Below are 18,151 nucleotides of genomic sequence, written 5' to 3' on the forward strand. Positions count from 1 at the left end.
TGCCACATACACCCCAACAACCTAAATTACTAAGAAAGTTTTTCTTGATGTGTCACTTTGTTCTCCCCTAACTTGCCATATCTTGTCACCAAGGAGTGAAACTTCTGGCTATTTTATGAGATCCTATTCATTCCATACCAGCACTAACCATATTCTCCTGTTTCAGTTTATGCATGCAAAAAAAGTTAAATGACAGAAATATAAGGTCAATCATTTTCATGCTATTTATTTTGTAGCATTTCTTTACTGGCTGTTCTATTAATGATAAAATGTAATAACCAATTCAACTAAATTGTCTCCTTTCTACACTTCACCAAAAGTATAGCTTCAGATGCAGCATTTGTGAAATATCCACACAACTTACATCTGTGCTATGCTGCTCTGCCCTGCTGCTGATTATAGTCAGGCTGTGTCACACATCTGAAAGAGCTACAGGTTTTATCAGCTTCACATGGGTAAGATACATGCTGTAGAAAATACAAGTATCAGATCCTGCTCTCCAGAATTTCTCTCAGCTGACATAAATGGATAATAATATACAGCAGAAATACTAAGGTCTTGTAAATACACACACAATTTCCTCCCATCAGGGTAATGTGTCACCTCATCCCACGAGACAAACTCCCTGGTTCACACACCTTGCCTGGCTGCAAAGCTTATTTCATGTGTCATTGATCTTACATACACACATGATCACTGCAGAGACCATGGACAAGTTCTGTGATGGCATGTACAATCCCAGACAGAAAATATCAAATTGGCAAGAAATTCCCAGTTACATGCACAGAACAGGGTAGCAGCAGAGATGGCAATTACCACTCTGTTCCTTAGGAATAAAAGCATGGACAGTTTCAGGTAGGCTGTGAGATTGCACAAGGGTCACTTACACAGGAGGAGAGTCTCAAGAGGAAGACTTTTTGAAAAGTATTATTTTTTGGAAAGCCTGTTTAAATTCTTCATTAAAAGCTGTATAAATTACTGGATTAATTAATGAGTTTAGGTAACCCAACCAGGTAAAAAAGTCCAGTAGGATGGGATGAAACCAACAGGCATCTTGGCAGATTGGCAGGACTAGGGATATGACAAAAAAAGGCAGCCAGCAGATAATGAAAGCTCCCAGAATAATGCCTAAAGTTTTGGTAGCTTTCCTTTCTCTCGCAGCAGAAATTCTTTTCCTTTCCAGCGCACTATCTGCAAGTTTTATTTTAACATGACCGAGAAATATTGGGGATGCACCTGAATGGGCATGCCCTTCATGGAGGCTAGCATTAATGGAGCAGAGGGAAGAGCCTGCAGAACCAGTGATCAGGTGTGCAGTAGTGAAACGTTTGCCATATAACGAGGGTGGCTTCAGAATCCTGGATCGAGCTGCTACATAAATTCTCCCATACAATATCAGGAGGAGCACGGTTGGGATGTAGAAAGCTCCACAAGTAGAATAAATCGTGTAGGAAATTTGCTCTGTGTTTACAGCGCACTTTGCAATTTCTTCATGAGCTTTCACTTGCCTCCAGAAAAACGGTGGCACGGAGATACTGATAGATATCATCCAGACCACGGCTATCATGAGGGCTGCCCGGCCAGCAGTGCGGCGTTTGGTGTACTCCAGAGCGTCTGTGATAGCCCAGTACCTGTCCAGGGCAATGACACAGAGGTGCAGGATGGAGGCCGTGCAGCACGTGATGTCTGATGACAGCCAGATGTCACACAGCAGCTGGCCAAAGGCCCACGTGTGGGTGACAGTGTAGGCGATGCTGACGGGCATCACCAGCACAGACACCAAGAGATCAGTCACTGCCAAGGAGCCAATGAGGTAATTTGCAGGAGTGTGGAGCTTTCTAGTCAGAAAAATGGTAATAACAACAAAAACATTTGCAAGGATCGTTGCCAAAGTTATAACAGCCAGAAGGATTGACAGGGAAATCTTCAGCCCCAAGAGTGTCCTTTCATCCCAAGACAGAGGTGTTTCAGTGACATTTAATGATTTATTTGCTGAGCTCTGGAGAGAGAACTGTGCTGAATGGTTGTACTGAGTCATCCTCTGCTCTGATTTCACCTTCCAGTGGAATCTTTCCGGGACAATGAAGAAAGATGCTCACTTTTGTTGATAAAATAGAATTTTTCATACTTTGGTCAAACACTGAATTAACTTGTTGAAAATTAATTGTTGGAAACTTCAGCTGACACAGTAGATGAGGTACTCTCCTATGGAAGATTTTGCATCACATCACATCACATCTATCACATCATTGTTACAGCAAAATGTCATCCAGACACAAGTCTGGTGTACAACAATGAAAACAGTACTATAAGTGATTGGAATTCAGGTGGCTTTCATCTTGAAGAAAACGAAATCATTCTTTATTATCTTTTTTTCACACCTCCTTTCTGACCTAATCTTCTGAAAAGTTGCATAAATCAATGCTGAAGGGTAAGAGATGGAAAAGAAACATCTGGGCGTGCAGTTGATGCTGGAGATAAAGCTACCCTCAAGGTTATTTTCCTTGTCTCTCTAATAGCTGAGGGTCGTGTTTTTGGTATTTACAAGGGACACTTTATTAGTACAGTACCTAACATATAAAACAATACTTCTGAATTCCTTCTGTAAACATAATTTCTCCCAGATTTGCAAATCAAGACTTCTTCAAGTACAAATCTCCATTTTCATTTATTTCTCCAGACTATTCAGGTTTTCCCTTCAACAATTAGTCTTCAAATGCTGAAGTCAGGAGTTGGATGCCAGATCCCAATGCACTGGTGCACATTACAGCACAGTGTGCAATCTACAGGCTTCCCACAATTTTTCTTGTATTCACCTGGAGTGGATTTCCTGAAGTCTTCACAAACCTGAAGGAAACATCCTAAGACAGATTTCACTCACTTCCATGAGTGCCACAATGTCACTTCTTGAAAGAGATCCTGAATGTGGGTCAGGAATGGCTTTGAAGAGTTCTGTGAGGGCTACAAGGAGGGACACCAAACTTCTGCAAGGAGATAATCACCAGGCCAGCCTTCTCCCAGCCATGAGAGCCTCTCTCAGTCGTCCCTGGTACCAATTCATGCCATCCATCCAGGCACAATCTGTGGAGCAAGAGGAGCAAAATATTCTACATGAAACATCAGCACTTTGAACTCAAACAGCCTCTCTTAAGCTCCTAAATCCTAATATAAGAAGCAACACTTTTAATTGTGTTTGATTTTTCAGTGTTTGATTTTTTATATACAATCACCTTCTGTGAGTCAAACATTTTCAGACATGATTTTTTTTTGATGTGCACTTTTCTAATAAGGAGACATAGAAAAGTCTCATATTTCACACTAGACTATTACTTTCTTGATTTTTTTTCTCTAGGAAGAGAAAATCCCTTCCTCATGGCCATTTTGTGATACTGAGCAAAGCCAGCACATGATTATTTATCATGTACTCAGGAAGAGTTACCATCTAGAGAAAATGAACATATTCCTAATAATTTAGTATTTCAATGAAGTTACCTTTTACTCAACAAAAGAATGATGAATACAGGTAAATTATTTTCCTGTTAAAAAGAAAAAGAAATTAAGTTTGTTTAAACTACAGATACTGAAGAAAAATAATATTAAGTGACAATTAAATTAAATTATGTAAAGTACAAGGTCATACACATAACTGCCTGTTAAGGAAAGCAGAACACAGATGCACAGACATCACAAATCCTGAAAGAGCAGAGCCCAGGGGTAGGAAGTGGCCATGCAGGTTTCCTGAGAGCAGAGGGATGTGCTGCCTGGGCAGGATGAACACAGAATTGATGAACACATTCAGTGCCAGCCGTGCTCAGCAGTGCCAGCTCCAGCTTGAGCTCTTGTAGATGGCAGCTTCTAAAAGACATCTGAGATGCCACAGGAAACCTTGTGTTGAGCTGGTGAGGAAAGCAGGGGTGCCTGTGTGAGTGTGGGGTGGCTGCCAGGGGATTTTGGTGGTGCGAGTGTGGCTGCCAGAGCGGCTCCTGCAGGGTCACACAGGGACCTCTCCCTGATGCTGGCGGTGTTATCAGCTCTAGATAAGCCAGCATCATTGCCTCCCGTGTGTGCCTGTCCAGGCTGGGGTGGCAGTGCCATCGGTGGGGTGGCAGTGCAGCCTGCAGGCAGCTGAGTGCACTGGCATGGCATGGCAGCCCCGCCCGGCAGCTTTGTCACCCTGGCTTGTCCCAGGTTTGTCACACTTCACAGGACGGGAATCCTCTCGGTGCCTCGGCTGCATCACTGTGTCCATCTTTCCTCGGGCTTCACCCAGTGCTCTTGGCCGTGGACTGTGGGTATTTTTTTCACTTCAGAGCACCTGAAATAAACTGCAGGTGATGTCACAGCCAGCCAGAGTGAGATTTGCACAGCACAGCACGCTGGCACACCATGCCGAGCTGGAGCAAGCCAGTTTAACTCTGCAGTAAACTCAGAGAGCAAGGGCAGGGTGGCAGGGGAGCGTCTCTTTGAGGAAAAACCAAGCACCAGGTGTGCCAGGGCAGGCACACTGACAGGCAGGAGAAGGCTGGGTGCCACCAGGAGCTCCTCAGGACCAAGTGTCATCATGTGGGCTCTGGGCATGGAGCTGCAGAGATTGCCCAGGTAACCAGAGGTGCTCAATCCCAAGGGTAAACAAAGTCCCAACACATTTCTGTTCCTTCTGGAGCACAACCATTACTGGAGAGTGGGGCAATTCCTGCAGGCTGTGATTTCATGGTGCAGCTGACACACCTTCTGAGGATGCTGGGCTGCAAGGAGAAGGCTTTGATGCACCTCTGCAGTGCTGGGCTGGAGAGGGATAAATAATGTGTACAAAATAGGTATGTTGAAATAAAAATACAGAATTTACTCTTTCACTAAATAGAACAGAAAACAAAAAAAAAGGAAAAAAAAAGAAAATTAGATTAAATGTCCTTTAGTAGGTTGCACATTCCCTTTAAGTTCACGCTGAAGTTAGAGGAATTAAGGATAGAGGAATTAAGATAGAGGAATTAAGGATAGAGTAATTAAGGAATAGAAGAATTAATTTTCTTCTCTTGAAGCTGGAGAATTGCAAAGGGATGGCTGAAAAGAGAGCTGAAATTCAGCAAACTGCTGAAAATTAATTTTGTAACTTATTCTCACTTTTCATTTAAATGTAGAGTCCACTAAATAGAGCAGGTCTAATTGTCATGCTGAAATGGTGATCAGCAGTGAAGCTGCTTCCAGTGAGAGACAACAGCAGGCGGCCAGAAGGCAGAACAGGACAGGAGGTGGCACTCTGGCCAAGAGGAGCCCCTCTGAAGGCCCATTTCAGAGCAGAACTTAAAAAGGGAGCAAGTTTTGAGTAAGTTCTTGTGTATTTGGGACAATTGACTCGAGCATGCATCATAGAGTAGGTATGGAGCCCAACCTGAAGACAAAAGCACTGTTCAAACAACACGAAATACTTTTAGAATTAGCTGTAGGAATGTGCCCATCCAGAGATCATAACCAAACCTGGATGCAGCTCCTGGGAGAAAACCAGGCAATGCTGTAGTGTGTTGCACTGAAAAATCAAAGGTGCACTCTATGTAAATTCTGTTTGCATCAGAATTTCTGCTCAAGCCCAGCAGCAGCTGGGCCCTTCAGGGCTGAGCATCTCTCTTCACTGCCAGTGAGGGGAGCTGGTAGAGAAGAGTTCATGTTTCTGGAAAAGTGTGCCTGACTCTGAGTGTTCACTCCAGCACAGCTCATGCAGCACGGCTGGGTGTCTAATCTGCCAGGATCATTGTGACTATTTCCAAGTAAATCAGGTCCCTATTTTGTTCATTTGATATAGGGAACAGCATTCTATATGAGAAACTATATGCAAAACATTTCTCATTTTAAATAAGCAAATATAGTCATTCACAAGCAAATACTAACAGTATTTAACACCTTCACTCTCTCCTCCCCACCTTCTATTTTTGCTCAGCTTTTAAGAAATTATTGGCATTTTCTTGTAAGAATTATTGGTATTTTTCCTCTCTTACCTTTATTTACCAAAAGGTGTTAGCTGCCCCACCCATTGATCATTACCAAGTTACAATTGCTATTACAAATTATAACTAAATATTACTTATCAAAGAGAAAGTCTGGAGTTTAATGGGCAGTGATTCTGGTAAATGCTACATTGCAAAAACAGCCCCTGCAATATGTTATCAATAATTTCTTTGTGGGGAGCAGGGGCTGGGAAGCTCTCAGCCATGAAGTTGAGTTTAAGGACAAGTGCAAGGCAGGTAGTTCAGGTAGAAATGAGCAGTTCCCCTGTTGTGTGATGGAGAGCAACCAGCTCAGCAAAAGCTCTGCTCAGTGTGGCATCAATGTGCACTGTCAGCAGAGCCAGTGACATTGTACCAGGGCAAAACAGCAGCACCTTGGCAAGAGTGTCACCGGGAAGAAGGCCTTGAATAGATCTTGTTCATTTTGGACAAGGCCAAATGGCAGCCTGGCATTCAGCTCTGGGCACTGCTCCCAAGAAGATACAGACCACACAGCAAGAAATCAGAAGAAAGCAGCAGGAGTCATCAGAAAATAAAATGTATGGGAAGAAACTGCACGGGAACAGGAATGCTGGGGTTTAAAGAGCACAGCTGAGAGAGATGTTCAGCAGTCTTTCTGTGTATGAAAGCCTGCAGAACAGGAAGGAATAGTCTGTTCCCTGTGGCTGTGACTAATATCACTGAAAAGGAGAGAGACTTAGCTACAGCAAGGAAGACTGAGCCCTTAGGAAAAGTTTGGAGATAGTAAGAGTAGTGAAACAAAGTATTCCTTAGGGACACTGACGTCTCCATCTCAGAAAGTCACAAGGACAGGTCAAATAATCTTTTTGGAGTGTGATTTCCTATAACCAATGAAGCACCAGGAAAGTAAAGTGAATTAGTCTACCCCATGTAAAATGGTGAAAACAAGATTTTTTTTTACTGCAATACAGTGCAAACTTCATGAACTCCAATTCAAAATGAACAAAAAACCAAGAAAGTGAAAGTTTTTGCAGAACATCACAGTTCAGGTCTGGAACCAGCTCAAGAGTCATCATTGTGGTGCTGTGGTGTTCCACACGGGCAGAGGAGCACAGAGAATTTGTATTGCTTTCTAGAAAGGATTGGTGAGGAATGACACAGCTGCCTGTAAGAGCTGTCACTGGATGTCATTGGGGCTGCAGAGCCCCCAGGCTCATTGCAGAGCATGACCACAAGGAACAAACTCCCCCTGATTGTGGCAGGGAAGAGCACAGAATGTCCTCTTGACAGACTGGCCATCAGCCTCATGAGCATTTTCCAGGTGCCTTTGGCTTTCTAAGCATTGCTCCCTAACAGCCCTCCACCTCCTCTCTTGCTGCTCTCTGATGTTTGGTACACTCCTCTGCTTCAGCTTCACTTTTTAGGACGCACATACAGGGTTCCCTGACATCCAATGCTTGTTCCTTTGGTCCCTGAACATTTGAAGTAGCACTCCCCTTCAGCTCCAGCAGCTCTGGCAAAGAAGCTGGGCAGTTGTTGCTCTGACCCCAATCTTTATAGCCATGATGTTTGTTTGGATTTTTTTTCCCTGTGGCTTAGAATCAACTCCCCTAGCCATCCCAATTTCACGGAGCTCAGAGATGGGAAAATACCCAAATTCCTTCTGCACAACGTCTCTGTGCTCACCCAGGGTCAGGAATGGGCAGGCAGGGAGGAACACCTTGGCTGAGTTCTGCACTGTGGGGATCACAGAGGGTGGATCATGCTTGTGTGCACACTGAGGGATGTCTTCCTTTACGTGTATCTCTGTGTGCATCATCGAGGCACAGAAAGGAGTCTTTACTCAAAAGACAGAGGAAAATCCAGTGTGTTTTTACCCTGACTTTTGATATCTGGATGGTTTCCTTCAGAGCTCTGTGTAGGACAGTTCTATCCAGCAAACAACTACAACACAACAAGTATTGCTCTGCTGTGTACATGCCAGAAGTGACTGATCTTTAAGTTTAGCTCTGCATTTAAGGTGAGCACAGTACACTGCCATCATTCTTCCTCTCTGTTAAGCAGTGAAAGTATCCAGGCCCCTCACATCTTGACATGAGGCATTTTGACATGCCTCAACCCAAGAAATACATTTCCCAGATTTCTAAGTAAGCTGCAAACCAGCAGAATTCACACCATGGGTTTGATTTTTTAAAAAATTTCATTATTCTCTGCATGTGCTTGATTCCCAGCCCATCAGAATTGTGATACATCAGAAGAAAATGAATGACTGATGACTGGTGGGAATGCTACTCTGAGACCAACCAGATCTGGGGGTAAATGTGAAAACCAGAAAATGTTACAAGCAACATGGAAAACAACAAATTGACTATTTGTTTGGTATTTGCCAGTTTTAATATTTGAGAAGCATGCAAGATATGCATCATTAATCCTTTGTTATGATGCTCCTTTAACTTTTAAGACAATATGAAAAGCAAAAGCAAATTTGCCTTGAGAAACCTCACAGATCCCAGCCACTGCTTTCTGGAATAATCTGTTTAACACTGTATTGGCAGCAGTTCCTAGAAGGAGGAAGTTACAATTACTGGCAAAGGAATCCCACCTCTCTAAAATCAGTCGTATCCTTAATTTTGCAAAAGAAATTTCTTTTCCTGGGGTTTACATCAGGCTCACAACTGGGAAAGGGGAAGCATGACTCCCCTAGAAGTCCCTGTTCCAGTTTCATGCATTGCTGCCTGCAGCACACTGGAAACACCAGACTGCAACGCTGGCAGTCCTTGTGCTTGGCTGGGTCCTGCTCTTTGCTGCAGGACCACAGCCCATCCCAAAAGTGGCTGACATTCATCACTGGTGCAACAGGTGACAGGTGGCCTGCTGGCTCCATGTGAGAAAACAGAGCACGTTGTCCTGAAAAGGCTGGCTTGCATCCCAGCAGGTACAGAGACGTGGATGGGTGAGGATTCCGAGGGTTCAGTACCACAGTGGCAGCTCCTGGCTTCGCTCCAGCACCTACTCAGAGGTGACCTTTGGCCACCATCCTATCTGAAGCAGGAGCAAAGAAGAAACCAGGCAGCTGTGTCACTCACGGAATACAAACCAGGATGGTGTGGGATAATAACGGAGCAACCCTTAAAGTAACCCAAAGCTTTCCCCAGGCAATCTACATAAAATTACACTTCTAAAGTGGTCACTTCATTTACACAGTAGTACCCTGTACCTGGAGGAAGAGACCTGCAAGAAGCATTTAAAGCTCTAAACCGCCTGTGATCTTCCCTCCCAGACACACAGGGGCATCACGGGCTGCCCAGAGAGGCTGCGGCTCCAGACACTCAAGGTCAGCTTGGACGGGGCTCTGAGCAGCCTGATTTGCTTGAAGATGCATCTGGTGGCTGAGGGGACGGACTAGGTGACCTCTAAAGGTCCCTTCCCACCCAAACCATCCCGTAATTCCGTGATGCCCGCGGGTCCCCGCTCTCCGCAGGGCGATGCTGCCACGGAGCTCTGCCCGCCCCACGCACCGCGCCCGCAGAGCCGGGGCGATGCCGCTGGTCCCGGGGCGATGCCGCTGATCCCGGGGCGATGCCGCCGCAGGCCGCGGCCTCCCGACCCCCGCCTCCCGTTCTCCCTGCCCCCCCTGGGCTTTTTCCGTGGCGAAGCCCCCGCGCTCCGTCCCCGGGCACCAACTTCAGCCGGGGCCGAGCGCCCGCCCCGTCGGCAGCGCCCCGGCATCGCCGCGGCCGCCAGCACTCACCCGCTGTCCCCGCTGTCCCCGCTGTCCCGTTCTCGCCCGGCTCCGGCAGCGTCTCCCCGAAACACGGGCGGCCCCGCCGGGCTCGTCGCGCCCGCGCTGCGCGTCCCGCTCCGCTCCGCTCCGCCGCTCTCCTCCCTCCGCTCCGCTCGGCGGCGGCTCGCCCGGAGCTCGGAGCTCGCTCGGAGCCGGGTGCTCGCTCGGAGCTCGGTGCTCTGCCCGCCCGAGGGTCCCTCCGGCCCAGCGGGGCCGGGCTCCGGGCCGGCGCTGCCCGGGGCTGCGGGGGGCGGCTGCGGCCCCTCCCGGGGCTCCCCTGCGCCGGACCCGCTGCGCCAGCCCGGGCCGTGCCCCGGCGCCGTGCCCGTCTGCGGGGCTGTGCCGTGCCCCGGTGCCGTGTCCCGGTGCCGTGTCCCGGTGCCGTGTCCCGGTGCTGTGCCCCGGTGCCGTGTCCCGGTGCTGTGCCCCGGTGCCGGGCTGCGGGCTGTGCCGTGCCCCGGTGCCGTGTCCCGGTGCCGTGTCCCGGTGCTGTGCCCCGGTGCCGTGTCCCGGTGCTGTGCCCCGGTGCCGGGCTGCGGGCTGTGCCGTGCCCCGGTGCCGTGTCCCGGTGCCGGGCTGCGGGGCTGTGCCGGGCTGCGGGGTCGGGAAGCCTGCTGCTGTTCCGGCTGATGCGAGGATCGATAACTCAGGGCAGCGGTGATGGGGAGGCCCCGCCGGTGGCCAAGGATGGAGAGAGCGGCTCGGAGCTCCTCTGGGTGGGCTTGACCCAACTGCTGCTTCAGCTCGACTCCGACCGGGGCTCGCACAGCCTCTCAGCACAGCCCTCCTGCTTCCAAACCTGAAAGACCCAGTGTTAATCCCAGCATTTTAAAGCTATGCAGTTTGTGGGTTTCACCAGTTTTAGTAGCTAACTAGAAATGAATGTTATTTTTCTTTTTTTTTGTTTTTCGAAGAAGCAGTAACTATGTTCACACTAGGCAAAACTTTAACATAAAAGTAATTCAGATTCCAAGGTCTCGAAACAGAAATGCTTAAGCCACAGCCCCTTTGCAGCATCATTTGGCCTTAAATAGATTCTAAATTAGCCATTGCCAGCTGTCTCCATTTTCCTCTGGCAGCTAATTTACATATTGGATTACTTTCAAAATACAGATAATCTCATGATTTTTGCACACTTAATACTGTGGCTAGCCAGGCTCTGTCCTCTCCACCACAGTAACTCAGTAAATGACTTTTAACCCTGAGCTCAAGTCTGCTGTAGCTGCCCTCAACTCAGTCTCAAAAAAGTCATGCTCCCTCCAAATATCTTGGAGGGTTTTGCCCCAACTTCAGCATCTCAAATAGCTGGCTGCTCCCAGAACAGCAGCATTTTACATTCTCCACTGCAGTGGAGAAGGGTTTTGAACCTGGAATGGCTGAGTGTGGTGTAAATCTAAAGCTAAAGCCTCACTTGGGACTGAGAGGAAAATACAAGCTTTTTAAACTGCAGCCACATGGTGTGAATCTTATACAAAAAATAATAATTCCTTGCAGCACCACTTCTCTCCCAGGCTGGGAGAGGACACATGGTGAATCTTTTGAGCCTCCAGAATTTCCCACTGAGACAAGACTAGCTACAATAGGTTTTCTCTGAAAGCCTGAAGATGCCTCTCCATTTATTTTCCTCCCAAACAATGTGGGTGTTGTTCTGTGGGTGGGAATGTGTTTGATGTGATACAATGTGAAAGGAAAGAGGTTGGCTCTTTTATATCTCCAACCGAGGAATAAATTCTGCCCTTGGGGTAGAGATACTCCATGGGATCTTGCAGAGCTTTGCAGCAGAGTGCAGGCTGGTCTGGGGTCTGTGGCCCCCCCAAGGGCCCTGCAGTCCCTTGTCAGGAGAAGAGAGATTGTGTGCCACAGGCAGAGGACAGATTCCTCCTAGAACGGGAAAAAAAGGAGTAAAGTTGCTGTAAGGTTGTTGCTCTCCCATGCCAAGGATTCACAGATGTCAGTTATTTTTCACAAACAGTAATTCATGCAGAAAAAAAAGGAATGTTTGGTTGCTTTCCTTAGGCTGACTGGGAAAATCAGAGAAAATTTTGGGGTGCAGACTGGTCTTCAGATATTTTTTAAAAAGAAAAAATTCTTCCTCTGACTTTGATCCTCCAGATACTCTCTGATAAGAGCTATAGCACATTTCTCTCATGCTTTACAAGGTCAAAACCAGTATTGTGTTTAATATCCTGTGCTGAAGGTCCTGCTTAGAAAAAATAATACAACTACTCTTTTTGGAGATATATTATCTTCATTTTTGATGGAGCAGGTGCACAGAGAGAATTTGTGCAGAGCCCCAGAGCTGGTACAAACGTGCACCAGTAAGACAGACAGATCTACAGATAAAGGAGTTTTTGAAGCAAGTCTACTCTTTGGCCTAACACTAGGGGGAAAACCCAAACCCACACTGCACTGGCAAGGCTGGCAGTCAGAGCAAAGTGTTGGGGATGCTCAGATCCCTGAGCTGGAGATGTTGGTGCTCTGCATCACTGGGGCTCAGGCACTTCTGCATCCACTTGGTGCTGTCTGAGGCAGGGTCTTGGCTGAAGATCAGGATTTCATACACAGCTCTTAGTAAGTTTCTTCCTTTAATCCACGTATTAAACTTTCCCAAGGCTGATTTCATTTTTCCTTGTTAAACTGAGCCCATCTAAGCAGTCCTACCTCTAATTTTGTTTCCTATCCTGTTTGACTCCCAGAATTTCTCACTGCTGCTGCTCACAGCCTGAACATTTCCCCAGCAGCCTGAGCCAAAGTTCTGATGCAGCTGAGCCTTGGTCCCCAGGCTGGGGAGTGGTGGAGTAAGGGTTACAGGCACATCCAAGGAGGATAAAACCTCATTCAAACCTCCTGCCTCAGAATCCTGAGTGAATGCCTCACCATATCGACCAGACCTGATTGCTCGAAGGTGGTGAAGAGCATTTCCTGGGGGTCTGATTTCACAGGGCTCAGGTTTTTGTTCCCTTGCTGCAGAAGAAAGGCTGAGAAGTTGCTATTTTCACGGTGTGGGAAGCAGTTTCCTCCCTTGGTGTAGCTGGAAGGCCATCAAAGACAACAGAGCTGATGCTCTTCCTCTAAGGCTGTTGGCTGGCCAGGCTGTCCCAGGGTGAGCCCACAATCTGTGAGCTCTGATCTAATCTAATTCAAGACCAAACACATAGTAGCTGGAAGGCCATCAAAGACAGAGCTGATGTTTTCCTCTAAGGCTGTTGGCTGGCCAGGGTGAGCCCACAATCTGTGAGCTCTGATCTAATCTAATTCAAGACCAAACACATTGGGGTGATCCTGCTTCTCCTACTGTGACTCCCCAGGGAAGTAGGATGCTGATTAACTGTTTAACTTTCCCAGAAATGCTGGAGGAGTGTTTGTACTTGTTTGAGCTGGCAGGAGAGGTCACAATCAGTAATGAAAGCCTCTGCAGGACTGTGCACAGGCACAAATTAATCTGGTGCTGGTAAAAGACTGCTGAGAACCAGCACAAGTAGAGACAAAACCTCTGAGACTAGAATTATTTTGCTGCCCTGGCTGTAGCTTTTTCAAGAGTTGGAAAGTATCCCATTCTCCTTGTCCAGCTTATGGGAGGGACAGTGGAGTGAACAATTCCAGTGAATTCTCATGAAAACCATCACCTGGACACCTCCTCCTCAGAAGATGGGAAATGACAATAAGATGGCTGTACCTCCATGGTGTTCATGTGAAAACACATCCTTCCTTTCTGCAGCACGGCTCCCTGGGGATGCAGCACAGTCAGATCCATCACTCATGTGAACAGAGCTTTTTTCTCTTTGTAGATCTTGCCAAGCCCAGAGTAGAGGAGGAGATAAAGCTGATGTCATCCTGAGTACTACAGCAAATACTTCAAAATTGATTTTGCTCACCACTAAACTGTGGTGAGAACACTAATACAAAAGACCCTTCTAGTTTTCAGTCTAATTTTGCTCACTGCCAATTTACATCTATTTCTCCTGCATCCAGCAGGACCTTCCTTGAGGTTTACCCTCATGATTTACCACCAAGTCTTTTTTGAGGCAACAGAATGTACTGGCTCCTTGTCACAGAAATTTACTTTGACTGAGGAAGAGAGATGCATCACGTGAGGCCCCTCCTTTTGCTTCAGGAATTCTCTTTGCTTTTTGATATTTGTTGTCACCTTACTTTGTAATTGAAAACTTAAAAACCCAGACATTCCAAAAAAAGGAGGAAATTCACAGTACTTTTTTCCTACATGAGCCATTTTCCTCTGAATTCCACGTTTTTGTCACATTCCAAACCTCACACTTAGATGCTGGCATATGGAGTATTCTTCAGGCACTGCTTCTCTACAGAAGGTGTATTTTGGCTTTAAAGCTTTATTCTCAGCTTTACAAAGGAGCAGAACCAAGAACCCAGCCAATGCTCCCTTTTTTTCTGAGGCTCCTCTCTTTCCTTTCTCTCTATCAAGTAGAAAAATGCTCAGAAATTGGTACATAATGAAAACACAGAACCTCTGTTATGATTGCTGAGGTAAGTGTAGCAGTGCTTGGCTGTTGCTGTGCCCAGAGTTCCTCGAGCCTGTTTAACCATCTGATTTATGCAGAATATGGCTGAGAAAGGCAGTCAGCCCCCAAGAAATTGTGTGTGCTCACTGAACTCCATGAGGTCTTATTCACACATTAAACAAAACAATATTGTTGTACACAGCCATGAATTTTCTTCCCCAGAAGAGAGGAATTCCCTGTCAGCACTGCTCTCCCACTGACTTTTTTGAAGTATTTTTCTGGTCAGAGTGCAGGTCCTGACATCAGGGCTGGAGAAACCCACCAGACACTGTGTGAGGGAGGACTGAAGGACCTGGCATGTTCATTTTGGAAAAGACAAGGGGGATCTAAGTGCCATCCTCAGTTAACTGATGGATGTGGAAGTGCCAGGGCCTGTGTGACATCTCCATGCACAGAGTGGGTATTTTGTCATGCCAGCACTGGCTGGGTCTCACAAAGAAATCATCAGTCACAGGTGAGGTAAGGAAAGGGCTGTAAACAGGCTGGGCCAACATTTATTTCTTTTGACAGTGGTCCCTGCATGCAGCCACTGAGAACCCTGGATTTTAGGCTGACATTCAGCTCTGATCTTGTGGCAAATCCTCTGTGGAGGAAATGTCTATGTGCTCCAGGTGCTTATTAATGGGAAGGCTACTGAATAAATATTTATATTCTTGATTAGAAATGATGGATCTGTATCTGTTCTTTGCCATCCTTCCTTGCCTTACAGACTATTATGATGATAACGTGTGTGAAGAGAAGAAGGGAAAACACAGAAGCACAACACACTTTGATTTTATTTTAAAAACCACTTTTCCCTGTCAACTCCCGTTATTTTCCTAACAACACATTTTGCTAGGAGGAGTTCAGATAGCCCGAGCTGTGAGAAGAAGCAGCCCCTGCTGCCCTGCTCTCCAGGGAGGAGCTGCAGCGTGCAGGATGCTGCCAGCAATGCGCCGAGGCACGCGGGCAGCCAGCAGCGAGGTGTCCTCTCCCAAATGTCACAGACTGAAATAGTCTCACTGGATGGAAACACAAGGCAAATCACAGGAGAACTGCAAAGGATCCCTGGAGGTCTGTAGTCCAATCTCCTGCTGAAAGCTGGGAATTCTGGAAGCTACAGACCAGGATATGCAGAGCCCCGTCCAGCTGAGAGCTGAAAACTGATCAGGGTGGAGCTTCATGAAGAGTTAAAGAGTTAAAGATGTGGCACCAGGGGTTGAACAAGAAGTTGCCTCCCTGTGGAAGCAGCTCCTGTGAAGGCAAACCACCAGTGGTCCCAGTGGCCCATTGGCACATCCCAAAAAAGCACAACTGGCTGTCACCATGAGATTTTGTGAAAATTCCCTTGCCAGGGTTTTTTCTCATGAGAAGCTGAGAAACCTCAGAGAAAAAGAAAAACAATAATTATCTGCTACTATGGAATGCAACAGGTGCATCTTGGATTGGTCCATGAGGATTGTTTTTACTTGATGACCAGTGATGGTCCAGCTGTGTCAGACTCTCTGTCAGAAGTCTTTTATTATTCCTTTCCTTTCCTTTCCTTTCCTTTCCTTTCCTTTCCTTTCCTTTCCTTTCCTTTCCTTTCCTTTAGTATAGCATAATATATTATGCTATACTAATTAGCATAATATTTCTATTATATAATAAATATATATAATATACTAAATAGCATAATCACTAATATAATATAATATAATGTAATGTAATGTAATATAATATAATATAATATAATATCATATAATATAATATAATGTAATGTAATGTAATGTAATATAATTTTTATATATATATATCAGCCTTCTGAAACATGGAGTCAAGATTCTCATCTCTTCCCTCATCCTGGGGACCCTCAAACACAACCACAGCTGGCAAGCAGCCAGCAAGGTGTTACAGATAAGAGGATTATAGCCCATAGCAGACAAAGGAGATAAAACATGAAAAATAAAAGCAAATGGAATGTTCATGCCTTTAATGCATATTTCAAAATTATACATTTTATTTTTCTCAGTGGCAAAAAATACTGGAGTAGAAAAAGAGAAGGATCAGCTTGGGAATGGGAGGTCTTCTGTTTATGATTCACCTAGAAGAACTAGTCTTGTTTCTAGTCAGGAGAAAACCACAATGTACAGACATAATAAATAATTCCTGATATTTTGTGAATTTATAGGTAATTACACATTAGAAACCATATGGAGAAAACAACACTGAGTGAAAAAAAAAATCTTGAAATAATTTCCATTTTGTACATTTGGAAAAAATAAATTTTGACATTTTACCCAAGACCACATTATATTTTTGAAATTTTGTGGTTTTAAACTTTTTATTGGCAATTATTTTTTGTTTTCTGTCTTCTTTTTTCCTTTGGTCCAAAATTTTGAATGGATTTTTTTGTTACTTTTGCTCCATCTTCTTTTCCTTGCATTTGACATTTTCTCACTGCTGTTTTTTTGTAGACAAACTGAACAGTGAAGAAAATAAACTATTTGTGCTCATCCAAATCCTATCCAAAACTACACTGGAAAAAGAAAATGAAAGAAGGGAGAGGACAAAACCCATCTGATCAGATGAAATAAGGACAACGTTCTGCTTATTGACCTTTGTGTTATTTTTGTATCAAATCTCAGCATCAGTCTGAGCTACTTGCTATTGTTCATGGATGTTAGTGAGAGGCTTTTACTATTATTATCTCCCTTTTTATAACAATGGAGCTACTTTCACTTTAATATCATATTTAGATTCCATGCTTTCAAAATAATTGCTTCAGTATCTGTCATTGTCATTAGAAGAAGGTATTTTGGATGTTTCCCCTGGGTCTGATCCAATTTTTTCTTGGGAATTGTAGCAATCACCCCCATCCTTACTGAGACAGTTCACAATGGAGCTTTAGTGCCTAAGGAATTTAGTAATTTACTTTTTAAAATTTTAGCAGACAGCTAGAGTAGATAAATGCATTGCTTGTGAAGCTCAACAGATAAAGACATTGTTCATTTTCATAGCACTGGATAAAAATACCTCAGAAACTTCTAAGCCTGGCAGAAAAGAAAGAGCTAAGCATTATAATAACATTTAAATACCAAATAAAGAAGCAGATTCTGTGTAGTTTGCCTTTGGAATAGAACTGCTTGGCCCACAGCTCTCAGAGAATTGCAGTTGCTGAACCTGGCCCAGCAGTTCTCTGATCACTTACAGAAGATCTCATTCCATCTGAATATTGCCAAGGTGAAGTGCACAAAGCAGAGCAGAGCTGGTGGACCATCAGCAGGTAAAGGTCTAAAGGATATTTTAAAATTATTTTTCTTCCTTCTTGTATGTGCTGTGCCTGCCCCAACCCCTGCAGCCACAGCAGTCACCTTGGCAGCAGAACCTGAGGAATGGGGGAGCTGAAATGGCGCTGCAGCTCCTGGGGCTTCGGTGCCAGGCATCCCTCCCTGCCTGTGGGAGTGCTGGGGCTGCACTCACACAGACTCAGTGTCAACGGCCTGCATGCTGGATTACCAGACAATGTTCACTTTGAAAACTTTTGGATCTTCTGTGCTGCAGGAAACCTCCTCAGGGGCTACCCAGCTGTGTGAGGATTCTCCTTCCCTCACTCATGGAAGGATCCTCTTAGAAATGCTTTCTCCCACAGCAAGTTTCCTTACAAGCTGCACAAAATCGGAGTGATGCTTCATTTCTCTCTTTTGATTTCTTCCTCTGGCTAGGAACGGGGCTTACCAGTAGTCTTTCCTTTAAAATGAGCACTGGGAGTTTAAAATGTTGGGAGTTACTGCTCTATGCAGAGCACCTTTTCCTGCTGAGATTGTAATTCATGGTCCTTGCTGTGGGTGAAGTCACACACTCCTTGCTTCCTTTTTTTGTCTTGTTCTGCTATCTTTCTTTTTTTCAACTTT

General features: G+C 45.4%; 1 protein-coding gene across 4 annotated transcripts; it reads right to left on the reverse strand.

Annotated features, from left to right (window-relative positions):
- Positions 1 to 210: 210 nt before the first annotated feature.
- On the reverse strand, positions 211 to 10,129 carry HTR1D (5-hydroxytryptamine receptor 1D). 4 transcript variants are annotated; one of them, XM_039729274.1, is made up of 3 exons: positions 9,712 to 10,129; positions 3,493 to 3,536; positions 211 to 3,081 (listed from the first exon to the last, which is right to left on the reverse strand). In XM_039729274.1, the coding sequence occupies exon 3, from the start codon at positions 2,036 to 2,038 to the stop codon at positions 902 to 904; it is 1,137 nt and encodes a 378-aa protein (XP_039585208.1). In that variant the 5' UTR covers positions 2,039 to 3,081; positions 3,493 to 3,536; positions 9,712 to 10,129; the 3' UTR covers positions 211 to 901. The 4 variants fall into 4 exon arrangements, 3 of the variants coding, with proteins under 3 accessions (XP_039585208.1, XP_039585207.1, XP_039585209.1); XM_039729273.1 differs by lacking the exon at positions 3,493 to 3,536; XM_039729275.1 differs by lacking the exons at positions 3,493 to 3,536; positions 9,712 to 10,129 and adding an exon at positions 3,641 to 4,782.
- Between the last annotated feature and the right edge of the window lie 8,022 nt (positions 10,130 to 18,151).

Source organism: Passer montanus, unplaced genomic scaffold (genome assembly GCF_014805655.1).
Source record: "Passer montanus isolate IOZ18808 unplaced genomic scaffold, ASM1480565v1 scaffold68, whole genome shotgun sequence".
NCBI classification, from domain to species: Eukaryota; Metazoa; Chordata; class Aves; order Passeriformes; family Passeridae; genus Passer; species Passer montanus.